Source organism: Octodon degus, unplaced genomic scaffold, assembly GCF_000260255.1.
Source record: "Octodon degus isolate 3935 unplaced genomic scaffold, OctDeg1.0 scaffold00028, whole genome shotgun sequence".
Taxonomy (NCBI): Eukaryota; Metazoa; Chordata; class Mammalia; order Rodentia; family Octodontidae; genus Octodon; species Octodon degus.
The window spans coordinates 2,261,039-2,274,422 of NW_004524604.1; the positions used below are offsets into that span (position 1 = coordinate 2,261,039).

Sequence of the window (13,384 nt, forward strand, 5' to 3'; positions counted from 1 at the left end):
CCATATATTTTGGCCACCTAACACATATAGCAGAGTAGGTCTAGTGACAGTGATAACCAAAGATACTGCAGCAATTATTTCCTTGGTACAAATATTGAGGGAGGCACCTGGTGTACTTAGGAGCAGGGGATTGTGGAGAGTACAAACAGCTCTGGAGGGATGAGTGGGATAAGCTGTGCCAAAGAGCACAGAGGACGAGAAGGGAGCCAGCACACAGCATGAGTCTGGTGGTGGTGGTGGTGGTGCTGGCGGGTACATAGGGTACTCTCCTGCCTGGGTAAGGAAGGAACTTGACGGGCAAGTCTAGAGCAGGAAACCAAGGCTGAGGCTTTGTGGTAGCAAGGGGCGGACTTTGGCAGTGATGGTAACAAGGGTGGTGAGAGTAGCTCCTTGCCTTAGTTCACTGTATTCTTGAATTATCAAGCTACCCCTGTGTGTTGGTCTGTGTCTTGGTACAAATATAGTCATTTCCAGTTGATAAATGTGAGCTTTGGAGCCATGGAAATTAAGTACTACCTTAGAGGTGATAAAGTAGCCTATGCTTGGGTAATAAATACAGCTGATTTAGAGGGAGAGCAGTGATTGGACATAATTACTATAATGACTTACCTTTAAAAATGAGTTTATGTATTTTTACCACTTAAAATGCTACTTAACTGTAGGCAAAAGGATTTGGAGCCATAAAATGTATGTTTTGAGAGACATTTGAGAATTCATTGTATGCTCCAAAATTTAGGAAAACAGGGAATAAGCTATTTATTGTAATGATTCTTATCTTGAAAAATAGCAGCTTTAAGGTTAAAAACAATTAATGTAGTTTATATGATCTACTTGATTAGATACAAACATTAAAAGTTATGATCATAAAAACTGCTTGGAAGTATGGACAACTTATGGTCAGAATAGTGAGTAAATTAAATGTGAACAAAATTATATATAGATTGATTCTGACAAATTTTAAAAATGTGGGGTAGAAAAAATTAAAGGGAAATAAAGACATGAAATTTTATATTACAGTGGTGAAAATTGAAAACATTTTTTTCAACCTTCAGTGCTTTGTGATTATCTTGATCTATGATTGCTTCATTGTTGAAAATAATACTGATGCATATATTGTCCTAAGTAGTAGGATATGGATTTTTTAAATAGCTGATGGCCAGAAAATAGAGGCCATAGGCTGTGTTCCATGGTATTTATTATTGGGATCTGCTGATTGATTTCTCACAGTTCTGCTGCAGGTCGATTGGCTTTGGTGCATATATTCATACATTCCTTCCTAGTTATTGAATGATTTTGGCAGTGTTGAGTACTTTTTACAGTGACCCCTACTAACCTCTACATTTTTAATGGTTCATCTGCTTAATGCCGATTACTATGAATTTAAAATACTCAAATGATGTTTTGTTTCACAGGATCTGCAACTAGAGGAACTGAAGCGCCAGGTTTCAACATTAACATGTCAGAACGAACAGTTGCAGACGGCAGTCACCCAGCAAGCTTCTCAGATTCAGCAGCAGAAGGATCAGTACAACCTTCTCAAAGTGCAGCGGGGTAGGCTGTGCTGCTCCCTGGTGTTGGTGCCTGGCAATGCTCCGGGGACAAGTCGCATTCTTTTTGTGGGCTTATTGTGACAAATGTATAAAGCAGAGTTCAAAGCAGAACAGTTTTTAGATACAGGAACCAACTCCCTGCAATGAAGCAGTGTGGCACACAGTATTAATAAAACTAAAAGATTTTAAAAATGGTTTGGTAGCTAAGAGAAATTAAGGTTGATTTTTAAATTTGAGTCGAAGCACCTTGCTTCCTGCTTGATTATCTGACTCATTTGTGTTGGCCCTGACTGATCCCCCACCTGAGCTTCTGATTTAGTCTGAGGTTGGTGTGGGAATCAGTAACTCTTACAGGCTCCCCTAGTGACTACAGTATGTAGCCAGCTGACAGTGATCTCATCTTTCAGTTTCCTCATCTGCAAAATGGAGCTAATATCCATGTCTTCTGAGCATTAGATGAAGTAATCCATATAAATTGTAGTTCCATCCCTGGCAAATAGTAAGATTACGTTTGTAAATAAGTATCTTTCTATATAGCTAGTAATGATTGGAATGTTGGTTACTAAGAAATACAGTATTTGTTTTATTTATATCAGGGTGACAGGATTCTTCCTTTATGCTAATATTTTGTCAGTTTAGCACAAAGCTACTTCTTTGTGAGAGGAATTTTATTTTCTCTCACAATCACAGAGAGAGAGCCAGGGAGATAGCTCAGTGGCATAAGCGCCTACCTAACAAGCACAAGGTCCTGAGTTTGATCTTCAGTACCAAAAAATCCCCAGTCACTGAGAGAACTGGAATTGACACTGTTATAATTAATTATAGAGCATGAGCCACCCAGTTTAGCTAAGGCCATGCTGATTTCCTCTCAGAAATGCTAGAAAGTGGGTTAGTTCACGTTTTTTGAAGACAGAGTTAAGATGAAACATGTTTGCAAAAGTGCTGCCAAAATAATTGAGCTAGGAGGGATCTACTTGAATCTTACATACGAGTTTTCTTATTCAAGAATTAAGATCTTGTGAATTAAAGTGCCTGTAAGCAGGTGCAGGGGCTGGGAGTAAGATCTCTGGGCCTGCCAAGTTGGCCCCGCGCCCAGGGTTCACTGAGATAGCAATTAAGACTGGGCCTGGTGGTGCACACCTGTAATCCCAGCTCTTGGGAGGCTGTAAACAGGCGGATCACCACCAGTCCGATCTAGTAGTCAGACCCTCAACACCCTGTAGAACCTTCCCTAAAAGAATACCAAAAAAAAAAGGAATTAAGATCTTAAGTTTGGTATTGGCTTTCACATTTTATGCATATCTAACAGGAAAAGACAATCAGCACCAAGGTTCTGCCAGTGATGGGGCTCAGGTGAATGGAGTTCAGCCAGAAGAAATTAGTAGACTGAGAGAGGAGATAGAGGAATTAAAAAGTAATCAGGAACTTTTACAAAGCCAGCTGGCTGAAAAAGACTCTTTGATTGAAAATTTGGTAAGTAAGTGCTAAAACATGTGTAATCCTCATTGTATTGTTTTTCTATTATATTTTTGTTTGATTATTGTTTTGGGGATGTTGATGATGGAAGCCAGCGCCCTGACCTTGCTGAGCAAGCTCTCTGCTTGTAGCTGCATTGCAGCCCAGTTGTTCTGCTGGAGCGCACAGGCCAGGGAAAAGCATAGATTAAATCCTAGAGTATGAGCTTTGGAGTTAGCTGTCTAGCCTTTAATGTAATGCATCCTAGCTACCTGCATTCAGACGCTGTAGAAGACCTCTGTAAACCTGGGTCATGTACAGTAGTTGGGTGGTGTCTGCCTCGTTGTTATGAGTCTTAATTGAGATGCTCGTTCGTATATGGAAATGGCTTAGTAAATACTGGCTTTCTGCTGAAGTTTAATACATTTCTTAGAATAACTGTAAATTAACTGTGGAGAAGTGGTAGATAATACATGCCATTTTGAAATTTTATCTTGCATATAAAAATTAAAATGCTGATTTGAAAGTTTATGGTAATACCCATAAAATATAGTTAACATATGTATAGTTGTGCTCTGGTGTTACACCTTCTCTGTAGACTGACTTTATTTCACGGTTTATTTCTGTCTTACCTCCAGAAGTCATCCAATGCTGCTTCTAGTGTGCACGAACCCTCTGCAACAGCTAGAGACAGTGAACCAGTTGTAGAATTAAAGCAGGTAATTTTCCAGCTTGATCTGTACTGTGTAGTCTTGTTTTAATTACAGTAGAGAGAGCAGCACCCCTACAGTTTCATTAATCTGGAACTATTTTTTTATAAGCTGCAAATATGAAGATATAAATCTTTTTTTTTTTTTTTTTTTTGAACCAGGAATTGAACTCATGCCCTTGCACTTGCCAGGCAAGCACTTATTCTACTGAGCTATCTCCCAGGCCCTGAAGATACAAATATTGTGCCTAATTTTTCTACACTGGAATACTTGCTTGACCAAATATAAACATTTTTATACAAAAAATGGTTGAATTTTAGAATTAGAGGGCTGACCATATAGCTCAGTATTTGATTAAAGTGCCTGCTTAGGCAGACACAGTGGCCAGGGTTTGATCCCCAGCTTGCTGTGCTGGCCCTGCCCCTAGGGCATGCTGAGATGGTGATTGAGACTGGGGGTGGTAGCACATGCCTGTATCCCAGCTCTTTGGGAGGCAGAAAACAGGAGAATCACTACCAGTCCGATCTACATAGTGAGATCCTGTACACCCTATAGACTCTTACTAAAATACAAAAAAAAAAAAAAAAAAAAAAGAGAAAAGGGTAAACTTTTTATCTTTTTAAAAATTAATTTTATTGAGAAACAAATGAGACAGTTTCCAAACTGATTAGTAGGACAGTTTCAATAATTAATACATTGCATATTGTTGTCTTCATAGTGGTTATTCATAGCATAAGGTGCAGACATGATATCCTGTTCAAACACTATTAGTACAAATCTTCCTTCTCATTGAATTAAGAGAAAGTAGCTGTGTATCTATCCTATTTTGTATATACAGGTACTAAATGATCTTTCTTTTGTATCCCCTCCCTTTTTTTTTGTTTAGTTTTGTCAGAGATGGGTATTCCATTGCCATTTAAATATTGTAGGTGTGTGAATTCAGCAAAATAATCCAATATAGGCCAGTAGTCCATAATATTAGTGGGTTATCTGTAGGACTATCAATGTCAGAAGTTGTTGACTTGAGCCTTTTACAGCTCAGCATATTAATATGGCTTTACTTTTTATACCTCGCTTTTATACTGTAAAAAAATATTTATTTATTTGGTATAGGGTTTCACTGTGCAGCTCAGCCTTCCCAGTGCTAGGATTATAGGTGTATGCCACCATGCCTGGTGTAGGTGGCCAGCTTGGTGCAGGACTGGCATGTGATCCTGGGGATTGGACCTGGGTCCTTGTACTTGCCAGGCAGGCACTTAGACTTCCAAGGTACCTCTCCAGGCTCAGAAAAGGGTAAACTTTTTATAATTCTCAGTGGGACGGCTACAACTGAAAAAACAGAGTATGTTTTTCTGCTCAGTTAATTTGTAATACTGATAAATTCTTGTTCAACTAGATAGTACAGATTTATCTCTATCCAATCAGAAAATTAAATGTATTCATTCATAAACAGAACCAGAGGGACCAGGGAGATAGCTCAGTAGAATAAGTGCTAAGGTCTAGAGTTCAGTCCCTGGTACCGCAAAAAAAAAAACCAGAAAAGAGAAAAAGGAACTGTCTTGATGTAGAATTAAATAATGTACTAATTGGAAGAAAAACCTACAAAAGCCTCTTGTTGTTATCCCAAAACAGGTTCTGATTTTATGTTGTTGATATTTCCTGTTCCCTTCTTTCTCTTTTTGTCCCATCTTCTCTTCCTTATTATAAAAGTGATGCATGTTTATTTAAAGGGAAAAGTTTTTCCAAACAATATTAATGCAACCTGCCCAGGGCTGGTTTCTTTCTGCCTGTCGTTGTTGGCTACCCCAATGAGACACTGGAGCTTGGTAGACAGATTGTGCCTTGATAGATTGGTTGATTGATTGATTGATTGATTGATTCATTCATTCATTCTTTTGTTCATTTTTTCAATGGTATCAGTGTTTATTAGAAAAAAGTAAAACTGACATGTGAAGGAAACACTGGCTTTGCAGAGTGAGCTTGGGCAAGTAAAAGTGGAAAAGGGAAGATAAAAGTACACGTTGGAGGACACCTGGTGGGATATTGTAAGGCAAGCCAGGATAGCGAGCTTTTCCTAGCATCTGTGTCCTTTTCTGCCATCCATATCTTGAAACCTGAGAGAACTTCTGCACACAGGTTCTGAAAGGCAGTGCTGGGACCCCACACATCAGGCTGACATCAGGTCCAGGTATCCTATAACCTGCTTGCGTTCTCACTCAAGTCCATATGCAGGGCTTTGCTGAGCATCTGTTCCCAATCCTGTGGTGAACAGGTCACACCTACTTCCCCAGCCAACTGTGCCATACCCTACTCTTTTGTCTCATTCACACCCAGAGATACAAATTCCCATAACTCTTTATGGGGTGCTGAGGGAGTGGAAGGCTTTGTCCTCTATAACTTCAAACTGGAAGAGGCTATAGACCCTACCTCCTGGGGATTATGTGCTCTCCAAGTACCTCAGGGTACTGTAGCTCACTAGCTGAACTGAAGGAAAAAAAAACTTGTCAGATGATAAGAGAGAGGCTGAAGCTAGAGGACCTATTCAAGTTGGAGGCAAGCCTAGGTTACAAGTTCAGGGGCCGCCTGAACTACATACTGAGATGCTGTCTCAAGACACGGACAGGAAGAAGACAGACAGACAAAGGAAGACAGAGATAGGAGCAAATGACCACTGAGCTGCCTGTTGACAGGAGGATAAAACTTCATGTATTAGCCAAATGTGAGGAACAGGTCAGATTTCTGTGCATCCTGTAGCAGCACTGGAGTCTTGGTTTTGAGAAGAAATCTCATCTTCCAGAGGCTCACAGGAATAGCTTTCTCCTTCTAGGTGATCTTGTTTTCAGACAGTTCAAGTGGGAAGGCTTTATTCTAGAAGGATGAATCTGATGATCTAGTCCTGCCAACTTTATTGCAGTGAGTGTGGCGAGGATCACTGAGAAGGAGCCCTTCCATTTTGGCTTTAATTGATCGGCAAGTGTCCCCTTAATAAAAGTTTGTATGGGCCCTGGGCCTCCAGGACAGAGTGGGTGGTCATCGTGTCCCAGGAGCTGGCAGGATTCTGTTCCTATACATTTAGACAGCCTTGTATACTTGGCTTTGATTAGATATAAGATCCTCGAGGTCTCCGGGTCCTCCTACCATAGAGGACAGAGATGACCTTGTGTATAACATATCAATGGGCTCAAACTTAGCCCAGTTTTGGGCCTGCTGTGAACCTCATGAGTGCCATTTATAGCATTGAAGCCAGTTTTACGATGTCTCTTGGCAAAGTTTTACCAGAACTCACTTTAGAGTCTGATTGTCTCCCACTACCTTTCCAGGAGATTGAGTCTAGACTGGAATGGAAGCCTTTGCTATTCTGAGGTATTTGGGAGGTATAAGAATATCCATTGTCACTCTAGAGAGACTGGGGGATCCAAATCTAGGGATGATTTCCTTAAGAAGCACCTTGAGTGTGCTGGTAGGCTTTTTGGATAGCTCACAATATCACTGTTTATATAATTAATTTTGATAAGTTAAAAATGAAACAAAAGCCCTATGTATCAGATAGAAATTTGGAGAATAGAAGAAAGGACTTTTTGATCACTTCGGCTCACCCCCTGCTCCTTCCTCAGACACTGCCAGGCCCGCAGAACAAGCAGCCCAGGTCAGGACCACCATGCTTACTGCTTTTCTTTCTGCACTGCTCCCTCCAGTCTGTGCAGCCAGCAGAGAACAGTAGCCGCGTTTATGTGCTTAGGTTGGGAGCTGATGGCCTGCGGCGTTTGACCCCTTGCTCACCTCTTCCAGAGGACTCTGGAGTGCGAGGTCTGGGCCCTTGGGTCGGTATGGACTCTTTGTAAGTCACGTCCCAGTTCAGCTTCCACGGTGTTGCCTGGGTTACAACTTCCTGGGAGCACTGTGAGTTGCGCTGTTCTTACTCTCCGCCCTCACACCTGCCACCTGCCTCTCCTTCCCCTCCTCCCTTAGGATTATTTTGCATGGCATTCCAGGATGGGGCAGAGGTAAGTGAGTGTGGACACCAGAGTTAAATAATTATTTTTTCATTAGCGTTTAAAAATTGCAAGTTAAGACTTTAGACAATAAAGTGAAAAGAAGTGAGTTCTGTTTTCCTGAAACCAGACATTTCCTTAATATAGTATAAAAGTAATATAGTCAGTGTTACAGTTCTAACCTTTTGTCCCTCAGGAAATGGCAGTGTTGGGCTCAGTTAAGCTCTTCATCTGCAGACCACCAAACTATAGACAGTAAAGCATGAGCAGTTAGAGAAACAGAAGCACTTCCTAAATTAGCCCCCTTCTGAAGGCAGTGAAGGTAACATGGATTGTTATTTATCCACTGCCGTGAACGCTCTTTGGTTTATTCTGCTTCTAATACATCCCATGTCTGTCCCCTTCAGTCTAAGCTGGCAGCATTCCTAAGAATCTTGTCCCCTTCCGTGCAATTCATAAAAGTACCAGCTGTCAGACAGGAAGGCCCAGCATCATCCTCTCATGGACCACCTAGCCTGTTTCTTTCTTTTCTATTTTTTCTTTTTTCTTTTTTGTATTTTAGGGAAGGGTCTACAGGTTGTTTAGGGTCTCACTACTAGATCCGACTTGTAGTGATCCGCCTGTTTACAGACTCCCAAGAGCTGGGATTACAGGCGCATGCCACCATGCCCAGTCTTAATTGCCATCTCAGTGAGCCCCGGGGCAGGGCCAGCATGGAAGGCCTGGGCAGGTGCTTAATCCGATGAGCTATTTGGCCGGCCCTTCACCTAGCCTGTTTCTGCTGGGGTGTTGGATTCCATAGCACACATCTAACTTCATAGACAGCTCTTCAGACAGTATTTTCTCTACAAAGTGTTTTCTCATGTTTTGCAATATTCAGATGGGGAATTTTCCAAATCTTCCTGTTTGGATTACTTTTGCTTAACCGTTTCTTGGTCAGTTTATCTTTTTCTTTTTACATTTTACTATAAGCAATGAGAAAAAAGTTGTATCTCCGTACTTTGTTTAGAAGTCTCAGCTAGACAGCCAGACTTATCACTCGGAAGTCCTACTTTCTACTAAACACTAGAAAGGAATTGGGCAAAGGTCCTTGCTACTTTATACCAAGGTTTGTCCCTCCTCTGGTTTCCAGTGACAGGATTCATTTCTCCCTGAGACTTTGTCAGAGGTAGCTTGAACCCATATTTTGTTCATGAATGTGTGTGGATGTCCAGAGCCACAGAAGTGTCCTACAGCTGGCTTTCCCTTCTCCCTCCCTCCTTTCATTCCTCTCTCCTTTCTTCCCTCTCTTCCTCTTTTTCTTTCCTATACTGGGGATCAAAGTCAGCACCTTGCCAGTCAGTTGCTTATGCTGCTGAGCCATCCCTCCCAAACCCATCCCTTTTTGAGACAGGATCTATGTAGCCAAGGTGGCCTCAAACTCAGGAGGACCTTCCTGCCTCAACCCTCCAAGTACTGGGATTATAGGCATGTACCACTGTGCCTAGCAACAGCTCTGTCTTTTTCAGAGCCCTCAGCAGACTCACCCTGGTGTCTATTTCTTCCCTCATTGTCTTCAGGGTGACTTAGGCTATGTCTCACGTGTTCCTCTAGACTCTTCTGGTTTTTCCCGATTACCCGTCCTCGGCCACTTCTCTGTGTGCAGGTCTGTGCTGCCTGGGCTTTCACTTGCTGGGCTGTGGAGAAGGGCTGGGAAGTCTGGAGGTCGCTCTCCTTCCTGCCTCTGAGGCACATAAGAAGGCCCAGGCCTTGTACCATAGCGGCTTTGAGCCTGATCTCCCTAGCTGGCTGCCTGAGATGTTAGCGTGGATGAAACCTAAGGAATCTGCCAAGGGAAGTTGCTGGGAATGCATCCGTGCCACTCGGGTTGCTGCATTGCCCAGCTGCCTTGTCTGTGATGAAAGTTACAGTTCTACAGAGCTGGGCCCAGCCTTTCTCTGTGCTGTGCCTGTCACCCACCTGGCAGCTGCAGCTTGGTCATCTATAAATATGGTTTTTTTTTCGTTTATTGGAATAGAATTTCAAAACAGCAGAAGACTAAGTCACCACTCTGGGAGTTGTGTTGTCTGTAACTTTAAAAGTATTTTTTTCCAATTTCTACTTTCAGACAAAGTCAGTTCCTGTCCAAGGAGAAAATGAGGCTGTAACGGCGGCCAACACTGCTGAGTTGGAAGGGAGACTATCAGCCCTATTGCAGGAGACGAGGGAGCTGCAGGTGGGCTCTCAGTGAAACTTGTCTGGGGTGTAACAGGAGTTAAACGCCAAGAAATTGATTGTATTTCATTGGATCTCCTAGATCACAGGTTTATGAACAGCACTGACAAGGCATGATTTTATCTTACAGCTTTTCCATTTCTGTTTTGATATTTAAAGATGGCACTAGCTGGGTGTGGCAGTGCACACCTGTAATCTCAGCACTCAGAAGAATGAGGCAGGAGTATTTTGAGGCCAGCCTGAGCTACAGAGTGAGCTCAAGGCCAGCCTGAACTGCACAATGAGACCCTATCTCAGAAAGACAAAAGTAAAAAAATAATGATGGCACAAAGGAAGTTTTATTTATTTTTTTTGGCTTTTAGAGATAGGGTCTCTGTGTAGTTCAGGCTGGCTTGCACTCAGAGCCATCGCCCTGCCTCAGTCTCCCAAAGTAAATAATAGGATTCCAGGTGTGCACCGTTGCACCTTGGTTTACAAAGGGAATTGTAAAATTCTGTGGTAATTCAAATGGAATGGAATATGTAAAATAAGAACTTGTATTCTTGTACTGTGAAAGTATAATGTATTGAAATTCAAGCTTTTATCACCGTCATTATATAATCACACTAACAAAACAAGGGATACAATTTTGCCGAACTTAAGAACCCCAGGTAGGCGTCCCATAAGGCTGAAGAATATAAGGACATTGAAGTCTGTGGTCCGTTGTATGATGGAGACTTCAGAATAATGTGAAGAAGGGAACAGGTGACATTAATAAAAATGAAAAGGGATGAAGTTAAAAAGGAATATGATACGTGATTGTTTTGGGGTCATGGTGAGATTGTTGTTAGTGATGCTGGGGATTGGATCCGGGGATTTTTCACTGATCCACCCCCCCACCTCCTTATGTTCTCCAGATTGCCTGGGCAGAGCTCAAACTCAGAATCCTCCTGCCTCAACTCCAGAGTACTGGGATTGTGTCACATGTTCAACTAGAGAGTATTTCATTCTTAAACGGAATTTTATTTTGAAATAGTTTTCCCCGCCCCCCACAGTGCTGGGGACTAAACCTAGGGCCTCAAATATGCTAGGCATGCTATCAGTGAGCTTATTCCTGAAATCCTTAATTGACCATGTTTTTCCACTTAATTATATGATGAAGTTGTGATTTTTTTTTGTTTAAATTGAGCTTTCTAATTCTGATGCTAACCAGGCACCATTTGTGACATGTTCTATGGGAATGTGCCCTGGGTATAAGTCAAATTTATATTTCTCTGATAATCTGAATTTTACTCTCTTTTTTGATCTCTTGGGGTTTTTGAAAAATAGCTGACTGAGAATAATTTTTGGATGAGTTCTCCTTTTGACATTGCCACTCCAGTGTTCCTAGCCTCACATTTAGGGGCTGTGTGCCAGCAGGCCTCAGCTCCTGGCCCTGAGCATGGTAGACCTGATCAGTGCAGCCATTCCTCATAGAAGAAAAGCTTTTGTTGTGAGTGCTGACTTCACATATTGACTATTCTTTTTCTAGAATGAAGTTAAAGTCTTGTCTGAGGAAAGAACTACCCTCAAAGAGCAGCTGGATTCCTCTAACAGCACCATTGCTATTTTACAAAATGAAAAGGACAAGCTGGAGTTGGAAATTACGGATTCTAAAAAAGAGCAAGATGATCTCCTGGTATTGTTGGCTGATCAAGACCAGAAAATACTGTCATTGAAGAAAAAACTCAAAGATCTTGGTCACCCAGTAAGTTTGAAATGTTTCCACAAGTAATGTATAGTTCGTTTCTTCATAAGGTATTTTTTAAGCTGTTCATTGTGACGCATGCCTGTGATCCCAGCACTCGGGAGGTTGAGGCAGGAGGATTACTGTGAATTTGAGGCCAGTCTGAGCTACACAGTGAGATCAAGCTAGGCTGAACTACACAGTGAGACTTTCCCTCAAAAAAAAAAAAAAGTTCATGTAGCATGGAAAAGTTGAACCTGTATTACAGGTGTAGTTGTGGAGGTCCATGAATGTAGCATCTGCATTTCATTCACTCATGAACCAATTCCAGATGCAGATTCAATTCCATTCCCAGCACTTACAAACTGCGCTTTTGGACCTTGAACCTAGAATGTGAATTTTTGCTCCTGTGATAAACCAGACTCCCATCCTCAGGTGTCCCATTGTCTTTGCCATATTGAGTTCAGATGTGTGTGTAGAGAGCATAATCGCTCATCAGGAAAGGTGACTTAGCTCATTTGTCTTGAAAATGTCAGGAAGCCACAAGCATTAAATCAAGGAAATCAGGTGGCTTATACAGTGTTTGAGCAACAGCTTCCAGCCAGTTCAGCCTGTGCTTGCTTTCCCTGCCTTGGAGAGGAGCTGCCGAGCAGGAGTGCAGCGACGACCCGACCTGTGAGATGGGACTGGCTGGTTGGGGCTGGCGTTTTCGATCTCTAGAGTTTCCAACACTGATTATTTTCTAGCTAGGTCTTATTTTTTGGAAAAGACAGGAGAGCACAGACTTTCTCAACATGCATACTACATGTGAACATACCTGTGGGGATAAAAGTGAGCTAATTTCCTAATGTTAAAAAAAAATTCTATTTTCTCTATAGATTGAAGAAGAAGATGAACTTGAGTCTGGAGACCAAGACGATGAGGATGATGAAAATGAAGATGGCGGCAAAGACTAGGGTCTCACTGTTTAGCGTTAGGTTCTCCAGGCATGGCGGCATTTATGTCATGACTCTGGAGATGGAATTTTCAGCCAGTGTTCAGTTTGCCTCCACAGAAAATAAAGATTTAGATACCAAGTGGAACACATTTACTAAGAAAATTGGCATATTTTTTAAAATATTGCCATCCTTGTTAAAAACCCTAAAACTAACTTTATACAGAACGTGTTTTATTTAATTTTGTCTGAACTGTCCCAGAATATAATTTGCAGAACCCAAGACCATGAAACAGCAGCATTGTAAACACATGTTGCCAGCAATGTTTGCTTCATTGGGTCTCTGGTGGTTCACTCTCGAGGCTTTGTGACTCTCGAGTGATTTAGTGTATATTGGGTTGGAATCACTGTGTCCAAATTCAGCGTTTGCGTTCTTGGTTGATGATTTCCTTTTGAAGAAAGGAGGTCACATCAGGTAGACTGGCCTGGGCTGGCTTCAGATAGTGCATGTCACCTCCCTCCAGGCTATGACGCCCACACCAGTGGACGGTGTTGCCGCCCAGAGCTGTTGCTTGTCCCTTGGGTACCGCTTGTGGAGGGCCTGCTGAGGGGCTTGTTGCAGTATGTGCGTGGCTGGTTTTCTTTTTAAGAAAAACATGGAAAACATAGATGAAGAGATTGTTCAACTCTGATTTAGTATTGTTAGATTATCAGGAAAAATATGTTCTTAGTTTTAAAGAGGCCCAGACTATGATTTATATAATTTATTGACATTTTTGCTGAATAGGTTTAAGTCAGATAATAGATTTTTAAAAACCAAATAA

At 41.8% G+C, this 13,384-nt stretch overlaps 1 protein-coding gene across 3 annotated transcripts in view; it reads left to right on the forward strand.

Annotated features, from left to right (window-relative positions):
* The window catches only part of Uso1 (USO1 vesicle transport factor), a 66,901-nt gene extending 54,148 nt beyond the window's left edge, over positions 1 to 12,753 (forward strand). For all 3 annotated transcript variants that reach the window (XM_023713006.1, XM_023713005.1, XM_023713007.1), the window contains 6 exons: positions 1,413 to 1,551; positions 2,860 to 3,023; positions 3,644 to 3,724; positions 9,815 to 9,922; positions 11,432 to 11,647; positions 12,505 to 12,753. In XM_023713006.1, coding sequence (XP_023568774.1) covers positions 1,413 to 1,551; positions 2,860 to 3,023; positions 3,644 to 3,724; positions 9,815 to 9,922; positions 11,432 to 11,647; positions 12,505 to 12,582 — 786 coding nt within the window. In that variant the 3' untranslated portion in view covers positions 12,583 to 12,753. The remainder of the gene's footprint in view (positions 1 to 1,412; positions 1,552 to 2,859; positions 3,024 to 3,643; positions 3,725 to 9,814; positions 9,923 to 11,431; positions 11,648 to 12,504) is intronic.
* The last annotated feature ends 631 nt before the right edge of the window (positions 12,754 to 13,384 follow it).